Source organism: Moschus berezovskii, chromosome 10 (assembly GCF_049115385.1).
Source record: "Moschus berezovskii isolate FMDL1 chromosome 10, NW_MosBer_1.0, whole genome shotgun sequence".
Taxonomy (NCBI): Eukaryota; Metazoa; Chordata; class Mammalia; order Artiodactyla; family Moschidae; genus Moschus; species Moschus berezovskii.
In genome coordinates this window covers 45,229,154-45,245,718 of record NC_142469.1, presented here as the reverse complement: position 1 = coordinate 45,245,718, position 16,565 = coordinate 45,229,154, and the positions used below count along the sequence as shown (strand labels likewise).

The 16,565-nt window shown below is 38.9% G+C and overlaps 1 protein-coding gene across 6 annotated transcripts in view; it reads right to left on the bottom strand.

The window, feature by feature from the left end:
- Window positions 1–929: 929 nt before the first annotated feature.
- The window catches only part of CDK19 (cyclin dependent kinase 19), a 177,833-nt gene continuing 162,197 nt past the window's right edge, over window positions 930–16,565 (bottom strand). For all 6 annotated transcript variants that reach the window (XM_055433865.2, XM_088840629.1, XM_055433868.2 and 3 more), the window contains 7 exons: window positions 15,508–15,651; window positions 15,272–15,341; window positions 11,221–11,293; window positions 10,736–10,833; window positions 9,903–9,981; window positions 9,030–9,290; window positions 930–5,248 (listed from right to left, as the gene is read on the bottom strand). In XM_055433865.2, the coding sequence (XP_055289840.2) occupies window positions 5,117–5,248; window positions 9,030–9,290; window positions 9,903–9,981; window positions 10,736–10,833; window positions 11,221–11,293; window positions 15,272–15,341; window positions 15,508–15,651 (857 nt within the window). In that variant the 3' untranslated portion in view covers window positions 930–5,116. The remainder of the gene's footprint in view (window positions 5,249–9,029; window positions 9,291–9,902; window positions 9,982–10,735; window positions 10,834–11,220; window positions 11,294–15,271; window positions 15,342–15,507; window positions 15,652–16,565) is intronic.

The window sequence follows — 16,565 nt, the reverse complement described above, 5'->3', positions numbered from 1 at the left end:
GACTCACCATATTCTCTGCTGTGTTGGGCATCATGCCAGGTGCTGGGAGTCAAAGAATAAAACCCAGACCTTGTCCACAGAGAACTTAGTTGGCTAGGGAGATAGCCTGATACCTTCGAGCTATTTTCCCACGAGTTATAGGGGGTTTGTGCAGTCATCCACTTTCTCTTACCCAGGTGGCTGGTTAGAAAGGCCACCAAGAGAAGCTCTACCCTGCGAGTGTCACAGTGTTAAATATAGAGTCTGCGTCAAGTGGTGAAGCAATATCTATTTTAAATAGAGTTGAAGGTTTTTTTTTTAATTTATTATTTCGACTGCACGGGATCTTTGTTGTGGTTCACAGGCTTACTTGTGGCATGTGGGATCTTTGTTCTCCAACCAGGGGTCAAACCCAGGCCCCCTACATTGGGAGCATGGAATCTTATCCACTGGATCACCAGGGAGGTCCCAGAGTTCAAGTTTTATGTTGAATGCTTATGTCACTTAAACATTCTTCAGTTCACTCCACGATGCCTTTAACCATTGGAATAACCATAGACAATTCACCAAGTAAATTGTAGGAGGGGGCAGCCAGGCACAACATAATGTCCTCATAAAAGAAACTCCCAGGGCCAGTCTTTCCACAAAACGCTGCCTATTTGCTTTTTCTGAAACATCTTTCTAAATTTCATTTTTTTAAAAAAAGGGTATCTCCCCTAGAGATGTTTTAAAAACTGTAATTTTGCTTCTGAGGTATTTGCAAGCCTTGCCTCTTTGGTTTTGTGACATCATAAACATTCTAAATAAGATAACATACTGCAGTTCACAGGGAGACTCTGCATCTCTGCAGGACAAGTGTAATCTGAAAAGCTTCAAGGCACACACATCAAATTTTAACACTAAAACTTGTAACAAGAGTTTTTCCTACACTTAAAAAATCCACACTGACACAAAGTCAATTAAATTTTATTACAACCAAGAATATAAAATAAATGCAATGTAATTCATTTCTAACAGTCATTTCAGGAAGGATGTCAGGAAAACTCAAAAGCGAGAAACACTCGGCTCTGAAGCGGCAAGCTTGTCCTGCACCCCGGGGAGCAGGCCCCACTAGGGGGAGCAGACCTCGCTGGGGGGCGGCTGGCTCTCAGTGCACACCTCACAGTATGTGTGCAAAGCATACACAGTCATGTCTAAAGTCGTACAAACAGGGACGCGTGCAGAAAAATGGCTGAAGAGAGACAAGAACAGGTACACTTCACATAGAGGAATTGTGGGAAATACAAACTAGGCAGTTTAGAAAGGATATACTACATAACATATATAAAAAGTACTTTAAATTGTTGTTAAAAAGGACATCTTTAGTCCAGATTTTGTGTAATACTTTTAGTGTCTACACAGACAAATTTTAAAAAAAATTAAATAGTATTAATTTACTAAATATTTAGGAGATAACAGTGCATTAAGGATTTTTTTTCATATAATACATACGTATCACTCCTTCGCAGTGATAGCATAGAAGAGTAAGTATGGCCTTAGGTACAACACATTTTTAAAAAACCCTAAAACAATGAACTTTGCCTTATGATATTTGTGACTATTCTTGAAGATTAAGGAAACCTAAACAGCTATGTTTTATATAAAATATTATTTATACTTGAATCCTTCAAGCTTCCTTTAGTCTGCCATTTCACTGCCTTTCTCCATTCCCCAGAAAGATAACATTACAGAGGTTAGGATTTGTAATTTTCACAGAATATTCCTTCATTGTACAGCTTGTCACAAACAAGTATTCCAAGCAGATTAAGCTGCAAGTCTTATTGTCCAACTATCTTTTCTCTTATCTTCAGCAGAGAAAACAACATCATTACAACTAGCAGTTGCTTCTCCAGGAATGAGGCAGTGAACACCTAAGTAAATGTCATCCCTTTCCCTTCTTAAATGTAAATTGTGTTTACAAGAGCAAAAGAGTAGTGCAGAAGGCCAAAATTCTAAGTACTAAAGTTTTAAAACCACACAGATATAAAAATATACATGTCCTTGGTTTCTGCATGTTCCTGCATGATCTACTTCATCATAAGGATTGTTTCAGCCTCATCGTGTCAGTCCTGCGCCAGGCTGCCTTACCTGTGAGCTCAGCTGTCCTGAAACTCTAGAACACTTTTCCCTAAATACACACCTTACCAAAAAGCTAACTCAAAAACTGATTTGTAATGTGAAATGCAGAAAACCTTCACTTTGATTCCTCCCTTCCTTTCGGTAACTTCCTCTGGTTTGGATGTCCACCCTGCATTCTCAGGGGACACCGATCATAATACATTTTTAAAGAGGAATGTGGTCATTTGGGGAACACAAAAGTAAATTTTAACCTCAAAAATCTTCACAGGTTTCCTTCAAGGGCCCACAGTTTTAGGGCCCATGACTATGTTAAAGGCTTGTTCTCCTTTACAAGGAAAAGGAAATTGTGAACCAAAATTATTTCAAAGGGTAATGGGCACCAGGAGGCATCAGCAACTCTGAGGCAAGGCCACAGGAGGAAAGGGCCAGTACCAGTGCAGTGACCAGAGAGTCACGTGTGTAATGGGCGTATCTGGCTAGACCCTGTGTGAAGAGCACTGCGAACAACCGACAAAATCCCACCAGTTTCTCTATCAGTTCTGCCACCAAAATTCACTACCTGCAAAGAAAGCAGGGTAGTCCTGTGATCAGATAAACACATATCACAAGGATTATATCAAAGTGTATTAAAGGGCATATTTTGATTCATGCACATATTTGGGTTTGTCTTCTACTAAATCTGTGCCCCCTCTCAAGGGCAGGAACAGAGCTTCTCTTCACTGTAATTTCCTACAAACTCAACTTAGTTGAGTATGTTCTGCCTACAAGGGCCACCCAATTGTTGAAAGGCTGCTGTAAGCATTTCAAATATATATTAATGCCTGTGGTGATACTTAATTGTTGGCTTTCTTGAAGGTAGATAAACATAGAAACCTCTCCATGACACTTGTTTATTATAGGGCAAAATTTGGGATAATAACTCTCTTCAAAAGGTAGAAGTAGACAAAGAGACCTTCATGTTCTAAGATGGTTTCATTTATAAGCCTGTCATCCCAGGAAAGCTTCCTGTCATGGACTCAATCATGAGCTTTTCAAGGACAGGAAGTATGTCTTGCCCTTCCTATCTCCCAGGTGTGATGCTGGGCACAGGCGGAGGGTACAGTGAGGATCTGATGACACCGAGGCTTCAGGGCCCAGGACAGAACTTCACACAGGTAGCTACATTATGCAGAGGGCTACTAATGTCTCATTTTTAACAACGGAAGCAGTAAATTACCAGGGAGACGATCAGAAACTCCTTCCAGTGGAGCATGTCAATTATTCCATCTTCAGTGTTCATCAGTGTCCCTACACAGTCTTTGTTATTAATGAGCATTATTATGCTGAGATCAGGAAGGTCCTTGCTGGCTACAGTATCACATCAATAGTGCAAAATGTATACTGGCTTCTGTCTAAAATCTTATTTTACTTGTGTATGGACCCAGAGTAGATAACCAGGTAGATAAGTTCACAAGGAAGAGTAAAAAAAATGCATATAACTTGCATATAACAACGATCAGCTACTTCTCCTAGCTCAAGAAAACATTGAAACAAGGCTGGTGCTGCTAGTAGCATTTAGAAGAACACAAATTTCTTGCCCCTTACATTTCGATGGAAGCTCTTAAGTCTTTACATTTCTGTGGGACTCTGGGGAGCTTCCTTATGCTGGCTAAGAAAGAACTCACTGGCTAAGAGCAAGCTCAGCCTCTCATTCATAGATCATAGAAATGTAAATATGTACTAAGATAATACAGTCGTATACTATCTGCCCATAGTTTAGGCACAATTATTAAGTTTTCTCCTAGGGGCAAAAGAAAGCATTCAGTGCAATGAAAAGATTCTTGATAGAATTAAGTTTCAGTAATAGTAGCAAAATTATGCATACATCATACATACTTGAAACATGAACAAAACCTAAACTTTTAACATGCTTTAAAAATAGTCACTCTATGTCTAACACAAATACGAATGGAGAATACTGCTTTTTGTTTTAAAAGCAGATTAATTTGCAGGCTTCTATTTGAGTACCCTTGATTATATAAGAAAGTTACTCAAGTTGACCCAGATGTGAAGAAACCAACAGTTCTTTAGAGAAGCCAACTGTATGTACAATACACAAGAAAAGCTTTTCCTTCAAAGGGAAGCAATACATCCTTTGATCAGCATTACTCTTAAAGAAATCCTAGTGCAGTTAATACTCTATTCAGTTTTCTGGTGTGGGTCACCAGAGGACTGTATTTCATCAAAGCTCATGAAACCCTTTTTAAAGTAGACTTAAGCTACATGAAGTTTAAAATTATCATTCTTAATTACTGAATACTATTCAGAATAAGATGATTCTGGGAACTAAGTTCCATATGAAGGATTATATAAAAATTACCACATGTTTTAGTTCTTCATAGCATAAAGCATAGTAACTGCAAAGATCGAGGCTGTTTTTGGTTGCAGGTTCCCACTGTCCCACCACTCGTCTTTTTATTAGACCTTCCCTGAAACTAGATAAATAAAAATGTAATAGTAAGGTACTTTGGGACAGTAACAGTTCCTATTTAAGACTTCCATGAACAAAAGAGTTATGTTCTGTGAAAACCACGTAGTGCTTTAAAAGGTGCATATTTACCTGTGTTGCTAGATAAGTTCATGAAGTATAAAACTATACACCACTGGAGTCTTGTTTCTAAAACATTAAAATCCTAATAAAAGAGCTTTGAAAAGATAAATCATAGCGATTGCTACAGCATGAGAAAGGTGCACCAGGAAATCCTTCCCAAAGATGCTGAAGGTTACAGAAGTTAAGTGCTGGGATTAGATCAGACGCTTTATCAGAGAAGTCACAATGGAACACATGCAGGGAAAGGCTGCTGGGGAAACTTCACAAAAATCTTCTTTAAGTCACTAAAGAAGAGACATCAGTCAGTCTTGCAAAATGCTCTGTAAATAGTTTTCCTCCTAAGTGGATGGCAGCATCAGAGCTTGCATTTTTGGTTCTCTTCAATGCAGACATCATATTGCTGGAGTCTGTGCTCTGGGCTGAGGCCGGTCAGTAGCGGTGGGCCTGGTGAGATGGGTGGTACTGTGCGCTCTGCTGAGACGAGGAGGAGTAGCCTAGTGTGCTCTGGGACTGAGAGGATCCCTGGACGCTGCTTTGGTAATTCAGGCGCGAGCTGGAGTGCTAGGAGAGGAAAGAGGAAAAGGGGATGACCTATGGGGTACGAGAGCAGCTCAAGATGTTCATCGCCGTAGGACACAGAAGGCTGTGGGTTCTGACCCATGGTAGCTGACAGCTAATTTCGTGTGTCAGTACGTTTTGCTGATTTCACATCACAGCCTGCTACCACTGTTCTGGCACGCATGAAAGTTGGCTGGATGTCTTTGGAAGATAAGCTACACTGGCAATGAGAGGTAGAGGGGAAATTGATGCTGACTAATTCTGGTTAGAGATTCTTTGCATAACTGAGATTTGCAAACAGGAAGAATCAATTTGGCATTTTGATCCGGTGGTGTTCATAATGTATACTGATGTACTGTTAATTTTCTCATTATAAATAACAAAGCTGTGACTAAGAAATCGTTTTTAGAAGAGTTTCCTCAGGTAGATGATTCTGGGAACTAAGTTCCACATGAAGGATTATATAGAGTAGCCTCAGTAGCACCACCTACCTGACAAAGCAAGACAAGGTAGCAGCAAATAGGTGCTTTTTTTTTTTTAATCAACTTCAGGTAACATTTAGAATTAAAAAAAAAAAAATGTGAAAACTCCCTCGAGAAGTGAGACAAATGTATTTCAAATCAGTGTATTTTTATTACCTTAAATGAAACATTCATCTTCATGGTATCAAGGGCAAATATGAAAAAATATGTCAAAGAAAAACTCATCTATAGAAATCGAATATAATGCTTGGTTAACTATAAGCGTTAACTGCAGCTGTGTCTTTGGCTCTGCCCAGAAGACTGGTTCTTCCTGTGAGCAAAGCATGACAAGAACCTATGTAATAAAGCTATTGTGAAAGTGTGAGTCGGTCAGTCGTGCCTGACTCTTTGCGACCCCATGGACTGTAGCCCACCAGGCTCTTCTGTCCGTGGGATTTCCCAGGCAAGAATACTGGAGTGGGTTACCATGCCCTCTTCCAGGAGATCTTCCCAACCAAGGGATCAAACCCAGGTCTCCTGCATTGCAGGCAGATTCTTTACCATCTGAGCCACCAGGGAAGCCCAATAAAGCTATTACTTGGAGTTTAAAATGTAAATGACCTTAAGGTGGCATTGGTGGGTTTAATGAAGGACAAATCAGCAAGGCTGCCCGAGAGGCAGCCAAACTAGACTTGCAACATCTGGTCCAAGAAAACAGGGCAATAAGATAGTCTTGGTTAAAAATAATGCCACTTAATTCCTTCCTTTGTTACACAACTCTTAGTCGTATTGTTGTAAGAAGCCTTGACAAATTCTAACAACATTTATTGTAAGTTTATTATGGAAAAAAAAAATGTTCTTTCCATTCACAAGGCCTACAGTTGCTAGGCTGCCTATGACTGCTTTTACTCTAGCAGATTAGACTCTGCACAATAGCTCCTCCATACTGGATAAAAAACAATGCGGGAGAAGGAGATGGCAACCCACTCCAGTATTCTTGCCTAGAGAATCCCGTGGACAGAGGAGCCTGGTAGGCTGCTGTCTATGGGGTCGCACCAAGTTGGACACGACCGAAGTGACTTAGCAGCAGCAGCAGTGCTGATAATATGAGAGCTGCAAAGAGGTCTCTCACCCTCACCCTTCATGCTAATCTTTCCAACTAACTAGCTGAGAAAGCTATCCACGTCATAGATATGCTGGTTTATTTTTAAGTAGACAGCTCAGTATGGACAAAGAAAAACATCTGAAGAACTAGATTTGAAAGGAGTAAATACAGTAGTTAAATAATCTGTCCATGATTGACTATAATCAGTCTAACATAACATAATCAGAGACACCAAGATGCGCTAGTATATGATAAAGGTTTGCTGCTCATATAATGCAATAGGAATAAACTAATGTTAGGGGGGAAACTGACTTTATCGTAAAATTCAAATATGTTCGTGACTGCTACCCAAATAGCAAGCTGCTTTGCAGACCAAACTGATGTCTTGATTAGTTTCATTGGAACCAGTAAAAGTGCTATTATAGACTCTGCTGCTTACAGGGAATCTTCCAAGAGAAGTTTTCAAAGTAGCTGTGTTGAGATATTCAAAATGTAAAGCCAGTTTAAACAGCTATTTACTATGTCTTTCTTGTTAGCGTTTCTCTGGTTTCCAGTTCCTAATCAGTGAGTTGATGTCTTCCTTGCCTGTGGTTTTGTTTTCTATTATCTCTCTCCTATGGGCTCCTTCTCCACCAGTTCCCTGAGGGTCTGTGGTTCTAAACCTTTTTTTTTTAAGTTTTTAGTTTCCCTTCTTAGATCTTAAGTTTGTTACTACCTTGAAAACTTTTTTTCCCCAAGATTCCCTACAGTTTTCACCTGTATTTTTACCTGTCTCTCCAAACATCAATGCTTAGGGTTTTTTCCTTTAATTTCTTGAATGGTAATACAACTGTAGTTTTTGTTTGAATCTCAATAAATGTATTTTCTTATCTCAAAATTATTTCTTGTGAGATTTAACAGTTATTCCTGACAAGTCTTTGTCCCTTTCTCTTCTGTCATGTGGCTACGTACTGATTATTTCTTCCCAGTGATGGCAAATCCTTCTGAAGTATGCTGCTTGCTTTGTTCACAGTAAGGCACCATTCCTCTCCCTTTCAACTGCTTATCTAGGGGTCTTTTTCTAACTCAAACCTGACAGGCAGCTCTAAGGGTAAAATGAGAAATGTTGAGGAGGAGCTGCCTACCTCACCTTCCCTCCTCACGGTTGTAAGATAAGAAACAAAATATCTTGCAATTACATGAAATGACAAAAATCTTCATTTTCATATAATGCCCTAAAAAGACTAGGACTGTAAAATCAAACTTTAGAGTTAAGTACTGCTTATTTCAAAAAGGATCTATTTTAAGTATGGTTGTTTTCTAGTCACTCAGTTGTGTCTGACTCTTTGTGACCCCCCATGGACTGCAGCCCACCAGACTCCTCTGTTCATGGGATTTTCCCAGCAAGAATACTGGAGTGGGTTGTCATTTCCTTCTCCAGGGGAATCTTCACGACCCAAAGATGGAACCTGCATCTCTTGCTTAGCAAGTGGATTCTTTACCACTGAGCTAGCTGGAAAACCCGTATGTATACTTACCATTTCATAAAATGTACTGCTAAAAGAAGAGCCAACAGGCTCAAAATGGAGTCATTTGTGTTAAGCCCATGTAACCAAACTGAGACTTAATAACTAACCTAACTGCCCCATGGATGGAGGAGCCTGGTAGGCTGCAGTCCATGGGTTCGCTAAGGGTCGGACACGACTGAGCGACTTCACTTTCACTTTTCACTTTCACACATTGGAGAAGGAAATGGCAACCCACTCCAGTGTTCTTGCCTGGAGAATCCCAGGGATGGGGGAGCCTGGTGGACTTCCGTCTATGGGGTCACACAGAGTCGGACACGACTGAAGTGACTTAGCAGCAGCAGCAGCAGCAGCAACTGCAGTTTCAGCCCCTCCCAGGAATGTCCTCTTCCCCAGTCAGTCTGGAATCTCCACTCAGCACTTGAGAACTAATCAACCTGGTAGACTCCTGCAGTCCCAGAGGAAGTACCCTGGCCTGACATGATCAGTTCTCTACTAAAGTAACATCCTGTCCCACCTCCTTCTGCCTACAAAAGTCCAGAAGTCTTTCATTTTGTACAGCTCTTCAGAGCTTTTTTCTATATGCTAGATGAGCTGCTACCTCATACATGAATCACTGAATACAGCCAACGAGACCTTTAAAATTTGCTCAGTTGAATTCTGTTTTCTAACGGTATATAAACATGAAAAAGTACAACATTCAGGGGGAGTACCTGATAATCTGAGGGCATAACAGGCCCACCCGAGTTTGTGCCTGAAGGCCCCAGCCGCGGTTTCTTGTTGGGAGGCACCTGGTTGAGGCCGGAGTCCTGGCTGTGCTGCAGCCCTGCTCCAGCCGGCCCTGCCCCTGCACCTCCTGCAGTCCCGTTGGTCTGGGTGCTGTTCTGCTGCTGTGGGGGTGCCTGCGGGGGTGCAGCCGCCTGCTGTGGAGGGGCTGTGGGCTGCTGATGTTGGTTCTGCTGCTGTTGCTGGTTCTTATGAAAAGAGAAAAAAAAGGCAAGCTTGGTATGGAACGAAATCATGCCTGTCATTGTAGGATATGCATATGAGACTGTCAGCCAACCTGGGGAGAGACATATGTGAGACACCAAAGTGACTGGCACACCTGGAGGATGGAGCAGCCAGGGAATACAGCACCCTCAAAGGTGAGTACAGAGCCCCAAAGAGGACTCGTTCTCTGGAGTTCATTTAGATTGTACAGTAATCCTCCCTGTCAGGGACAGACATCCCACTGAAAAGACAGGCACAGAGGAAAGAGCAATTCCTTAAAACAGCTCTAACAGTCTTTTCAGTCAATTTGGAAAAAGGGCTGTGTGGGGAGGAGTCAGTACAATCAAAGCATAGAGTGATGGTTTAAAAGCAGCCTGCATAAAATGATGGCAATGACACTGAACAAACAAAAGCAAGAATTAAGAATCGGGGAATAAAAAATAGACTGTAAAACAAATCAGGAAGTTCATTTATCTGTGAATGCATATTTCAAACTACAGAGTACATCTACATTAAAGGGAATACACAATTAAATAAAATGCAGTTAAATATATAGGAATTACTACATTTTATCCTTCCCTAACTGCAATTTATACCTTGTCACCTTTCTCTTCAGGTTCATCTTCATTGAGGAATTCTCGTTTGGGGTATGGAATCTGGCAGCCAGCAAACACACTACAAATCATTGAAGGAAAAAAAAATACATGTCATGACCTAAAATCTATAATATGATTGACCTTGTTCATTTAAAATACCACTTTTTTTTTTCTTATTTCCTACTCTTCATCTGTGGCTGGTATGCCTCTCAATACAATTTAAGCAATAAGAAAAGGACAATTTGTTATCTAAGTTTTACACTGGTGTAACTGCCACTTTCAATAACAAATCTTACAACTGCGTTTAGCTAGTTGACATATGTAACACAGAAATTTCTCCACACTAACTTCATCAGCACTAAAAAGAGCTGACTGTGTATTTGCTTCAACAATGAAAGTAATTTTTTTCTCAAGACAAGCTGTACCTCTAATATCAGTAAACCCAAGCACAATTTATATCTGTGGGTATAATAAGGATGGGGAAATGGAGAGGTATAATAATGCAGCAGACACATGGAATTTTAAAAGCACAGTTCCCTACTGGTTTGGTGTAAACTGTTCTGGCTGACCGTTCTATAATAAAAGTCCCATCTGTTCTCAGCTTTAGTTTTTGTCTGTAAAACTGATTAATGATCATTCTGTAAACTTTTTTCATTCACACCTCTTTACAGCTTTGCCTGTTTCAAAATACACGACCTCTCGACTAGTTTTTCCCTGAGGTGGTATTAACCAAGGAAATAAAAAACTCGAATAACAAGTGCTTCCCTTGCCTTTAGCCACCACCACACACCCTCAACCTGGAGCAAAGTGCACAGAAAAGGAAGGATACATACTCCAATGTCGGCAAGGGGTCCTCCTGAAAATAGGGATCCTGCAGAGCCTGCTCAGAGGTAATTCTCTTGGTTGGATCCATTGTAAGGAGTTTCTGAAGCTAGAATAACACAAAAGAAATTGACAGCACATGAAAGTTTGCTTCCAGGTGAATGTTTTGACTGTGTTAATGTCTAACAGAATTAACATCAAGTGCCAGTTTATAAATACACTACACACATTTATGTGAAACTGACAGAAATGATTAGCAGTAAAGCCATTTCAGAATTTTTTTTTTTCCCCTACTGGTAAACCACTGGAAACAAGGCTAAAAGTCAAGGGTGACATCTCAAAAGAAAATGATTTAATTTTGGCCCAGCGTCCACCAATTTCTTTTCTTCCTGAAGAGGAGGAAGAGCTGGGACAATTTCACGGTAAGTGGGGTGGGGTGGGGTGGGGTGAGAGCTGTGCTGAGGATCACCTTCCCACCCTGGAGAGATGCACCTACCAAAAGGAATACTTTGCTGTCAGGCTTGACCTTGTGTTTCTCCATGTACTTTATGAGGCTACTGTTGGCGTACCTGCAAAGACATGACATCCACACACTATTGAGGACATTCACACAATTGACATCTTTTAATGGAAGGCTCTAAGGTTGGTTTTCCTATGAGGTATGTATTCATTTTAGCCATTGTGGTTTTTTTTTTTTTTTTTTTTGATTAAAAAGGAACACAAAACTAAATGTTGGTAAATGTGTAAAAAAGAAACAAGAATTGTTACACACTGCATGTAAGAGTTTATACTATTAGAATTACTTTGGAAAATAATAATGTATTAACCATTAGAGCTGAAAATGTTACTATCCTATGATCCAGCAATTCCTTTCTATGTACATATTCTATATCAGGATATCAACTGCTCAGGCTGAGGGGTGAGTAAATAGTTATTCATTTTATTATTCTAAATAGACTACATATTTTCATCATGTATATTCTTTCCTACATATGAAATATTTCAAATTTAAAAGGTCAAGAAAAGGTAATATATGTTTATGGTAGAAAACTTAGAGAATATAAAAAGGTACAAAGAAAAAATTGAAAACACTCATAATCAAGCTATGAAGCAATTAAAAAAACTCTGTCATCAAGATTTGATAATTTTCCTTTGGCATTTTTTCTGTGCGTATATACACACACACACACACACACACACACAAAGAGGTATTTCTGTTTTTATAAAATTGGAATCATAGTATATGTAAGTTGTCCTTTTTTCACTTAATGTTGTTTTATAAGCGTTTTCTCTTGCCAAACGCTCTTTAAGCTTATTATTTTGTACTGGTTGAACATTTTCTACTGTTACCAATGACGCTTGTTTCACAGCAGTTAGAAAGTGCAGATCCTTGTAGGTAAATCTGGGGCACACTGAGGGGGACAGGACTGCATGGCAGGTGAGAATCAGGGGCCCCTCCCAGACCCTGACTCAGTCGTTCACCAGTTGTGAGATCTTGGGCAGCTCTTGATATGAGATCTTACTTAACCTCTGTGAAGGCCTTCAGGTGCCTCATCTTAGCTATGTGTGGCTGCTTTGATGCTTTTTCAGGATCAAGTCTTAGAATTATTAGGGCAAAGGGTAAGCACATGCCAAAGCCTTTTTTGTGTGCTCCAGAACTTGCTACATGAACCAGGCCCTCAGACCAGCAGCAGAAAGCCTGCACTAGGAATGCAGGTACTCAGGCCCTATTCCGGATTCTGAGTCAGAGTCTGCATCTTTAACAAGGTCTCCAGGTGATCTGGAATACCTTAATGTCTGAGAACATTCATTGAATGCCCATTTTATTATACCCTTGCCAACACCAGGTATTTTTAAGAAAATCTTTGCCATGTATATTAACTTAAAAATTATTTTCCTCCAATACCAGGAATATTTTTATTGGCAAGGTAACCATTAAGTTTAGTGATGGTTAAACGAAACTTTAAGGTTTATGTAGAAATGGAGTCTGTCAACATAACTTTGGTCTTCATGTTCAATCACCTGATTTCTTGAGTTAACTCCCGATTCTAAGGTGGTTTCTATCATAATGTAAAAGGTTTTGAAGTTGAAAAATCCTATTGCTCGATTCCCGTTGTGGTTTCTTATTTTTCCTAGTATTACATTTTCTGTATTATCCTCTTCTACATTTACTACAGTTTAGGACCTGAACAGTTTTCAAACTCTCTATATACATTATAAAGCATTTTATCAGCATATTTATTCAAACATTCAATTTTTAACATCAACTTATTTATTTCCTTTTAATTCTGTTCTCACCTTACCTTCTAATGAGCTAACAAGAGCTGACACTTTGGAAAGATTACAGAAAACTCTATTGTTACCCTTTACAATTCCCATCAAGAGTAATTTTTTTGGTTCTTTTTATTTGATATAATGAAAAGTTATTCATTTACTTTTTAATGTCATTTGAAATAGTATTATCTGGAATTTTTTATTATACTTTAATGACTTGTATGTAAACTGCAATATATTTAGCTAATTTTTAATAAATTCCTTTTTGTGTTATGTATTAGTAGGCAGCTTTTATGTGGGTAAAATTGTTTGCTTAGAAAATATGGGCTCTTAGCTCTGAACTTTTTCTGTTACTTTTTAAACTAAATTTCATTTATCTTTCTAAATTTCTCTCCTGTTATTTCTGGTTATTGTAAATACTATCATTTTATGTAAAACTCTTCCTTTGGCCTTTAAATACTAAGATGAAATGTTGTGTCTTCATTCATTTTCTCTTTTATATTACCAGCTTATCTTCAATTACTTGAACCACTTTCATTTAATACCCATTTGACAAGTAACTAGTGAACATGCACTATGTAATAGGCCCTGGAGATGCCTATAATGGTGTATAAAATAGGCATGATCCATATTCTAGAGGGAAAGGCAGATGAGTGTTCAAAAGCCAACTGTCGAGCAAAGTGATGTGTGCTGAGAGAAGCAGCTCAGGATATACCACAGGATTGCAGAGGGGAAGCACCTGACTAGAAGGGCAAGGGGAGACCTCATCAGGATAGAAAGGATAAACAGGAGTTATCTGATGAAATGGGTGGGAGGACAGTATCGCTATGTCCCAGACTGAGGGAACAGCATGTGTAAAAATCCAGGGGTCCAAGAAAGCTCAGGGGTTTTAAGGATCTTAAAGAAATTTATGATGTCCAGCCTATAGAGTACAAAGTGGACAGAGGTTTAGGAGATAAATTTGGTGATGTAGACGCCAAAGCTTTTGTAAGTCATATTTAAAACCTGAAAGCAGCATGAAGACTGACGTGCTCAGGTGTGCTTTTGGCAATGACTGCAGAACAGGCAGTGAGTTAGAAAGAAAACTGAAGGGAGAAATACCACTGATGAGGCCAATGCAGGACCCCGGGTGAGAGAGAGGGTGGCAGTCTGGTCTATGATAGTGGCAGGGTAGCTGGAGAGAAATACAGAGATCTGAAGAATATTGAAACAAAGAATTTACTAGATTTGCTAATCGTTTGGATACTAGGGGATAAAATGGAAGACAGTGAGAGAGGAGAAGGATCAGGGACATCTTTAAGGCCTTTGGCTTGAACAATTAGGTAAATCATGGAGCCATTTCCTAAGATAAATATAGTAGGAGGAAAAGTTTAGGAGGACAGATGATGAGCTCAGTTTGGGACATGTATTTTGAAGTATTTATGGGACACTCAATTTGGGATTCCAAAAAGCAGTTAGATACATGGGTCTGAAAATTGGAAAGGAAATCGGAGTAGAATGTATAAATTGGGAGCCATCAACATAACTGATGGTGCGCTGTAGCCATCAAAATCACAGAGACTGTCTAGGGAAATGTCTAGGGTGAGAACAGAGCCCAATTCAGACACCTGAGCAACGTCAGCGCTCTCTTTAGGAAATGCATGGAGGCAAGGATTGTGTGAGAGAGAGGCCCCAAACGATCAGTGCCATTTGCTGCTTCTCTTTATCATGTCTGCTTTTGTTCCTACAAGCCATGCCTGTCCTGAAATTTTTCTGTTACGTTTCCCAAATGAGAATCTCTTCCACCTTTCCCTCTAGGTGCACATATTTATAACAAACTCCTCTCATTTCTACTCAGCATACACATACCCACCAGTTAGTTTTACTCAGATCCTAGGCCATGTGTTCTTCCTCCTGCCACCCTTATGGGTTGGCCCAGCATTTCAGACACAACTCAAGACACAGATAAAGACAAAACTACCATTAAGGCCTTGAACTGAGCCCTTTTCCAAGCTAAACAGAAGAGACTTTTAAACTATCTATTGACCCTTAAATTCTTAAAAGTTTTTAAATATATGCCTAAGCCTGGCATATACATTAACATTTGAAATATATTCTTTAAATCATAAACATAATTAATATACTAACATCTAAGTTTCTGGTTTAAACAATAATCTATCTGGTTTCTAAAAGGATTAACTTAAATATTCCCACCAGATATTACTTGTATGTAATATGGTATTACTTACGTTGTTCTTCTAAAGTCTTTTTGTATGCAACATGGTATTACTTACGTTGTTCTTCTAAAGTCTTTCTGAAGTGTTGGGTATTCCGGCATCTTTCTAATATCTTCCCAGTCTTTATCTTACCAAAAAAAAAAATATTCAATGTTGTTACAGGAAATAATGTTACTTAGCAAAAATCTAGTTATTTTAGCTTAAAAATATACATAAAATACTTAAAATATCCTTTTCCAAAAGAATGTTTTTGAAATATGACTTAAATATTATTTTGAAAAAAAATAAATTACCTGCAGGAAATCCCATGACACTAAATATCCGGTCTAGTTGATCATGATGAAAAGGATTGCTTGTTTTTATATCTTCCTGACGACAGTGAAAAATAGGTTCTGAAGTCAACAGTTCAGCAAATATGCAACCTATTGCCCATATATCTATGAAGGAAGAAAAACAAGTTTTTGTACATATTTATTATATTTCTTTGGTTAAAATTTCTTGGTATAATCACAACCTACATATAAAAATATTTTTCAAGGTAGGTGGATGGATGAAATAAGTAAAAGAGATTAAGAGGTACAAACTTCCATGGATGTTACAGGGATGAAATGTACATGAAGGGAATAAAGTCAATGGTATTGTAATAACCTTACAATGGTGACTGATGGTAACTGGATTTACCAGTGATGATTATTTTGTAACGTATAAAAATTATATACATCATATATCTTAATATAATACTACATATTAAGTATAGCTTTTAAAAAGAAAAGAATCCCCCAAATAAATTTTAAAAAACTTTTCAGTGAATACAATAAGTATATTAAGAAAACATATATATGATATGAAATAGCTATATCATTGGGCTTCCCTGGTGGTTCAGACAGTAAAGAATCTGCCTGCAATCTGGGAGACCTGGGTTCGATCCCTGAGTTGGAAAGATCCCCTGGAGGAGGGCATGGCAACCCATTCCAGTATTCTTGCCTGCAGAATCCCCATGGATAGAGGAGCCTGGAGGGCTACAGTCCAGGGGTCGCAAAGAATTGGACACAACTAAGCGACTAAACACAGCACAGCTATAACCATCACGTAACAGACTGAAAGTCAAATAAAAAACATTCACTTGTACATTTCCTGATCAAGATAAACTTGGGGAACTCAATTTAGCAAGCAATGAATTTTCTTTACATTTAGGCAAAAGCCTCTCTAACCACTATTAATAATTGCTGAAGCATTCAATTGATAATCTAATACAAGGCATAACATTCAAGATGTGATAGAATAAAATAATATCATGATCAGGTACGGTAATATGTTTCTTTAAAGCAATCAAATACATAATGTCTAGAAT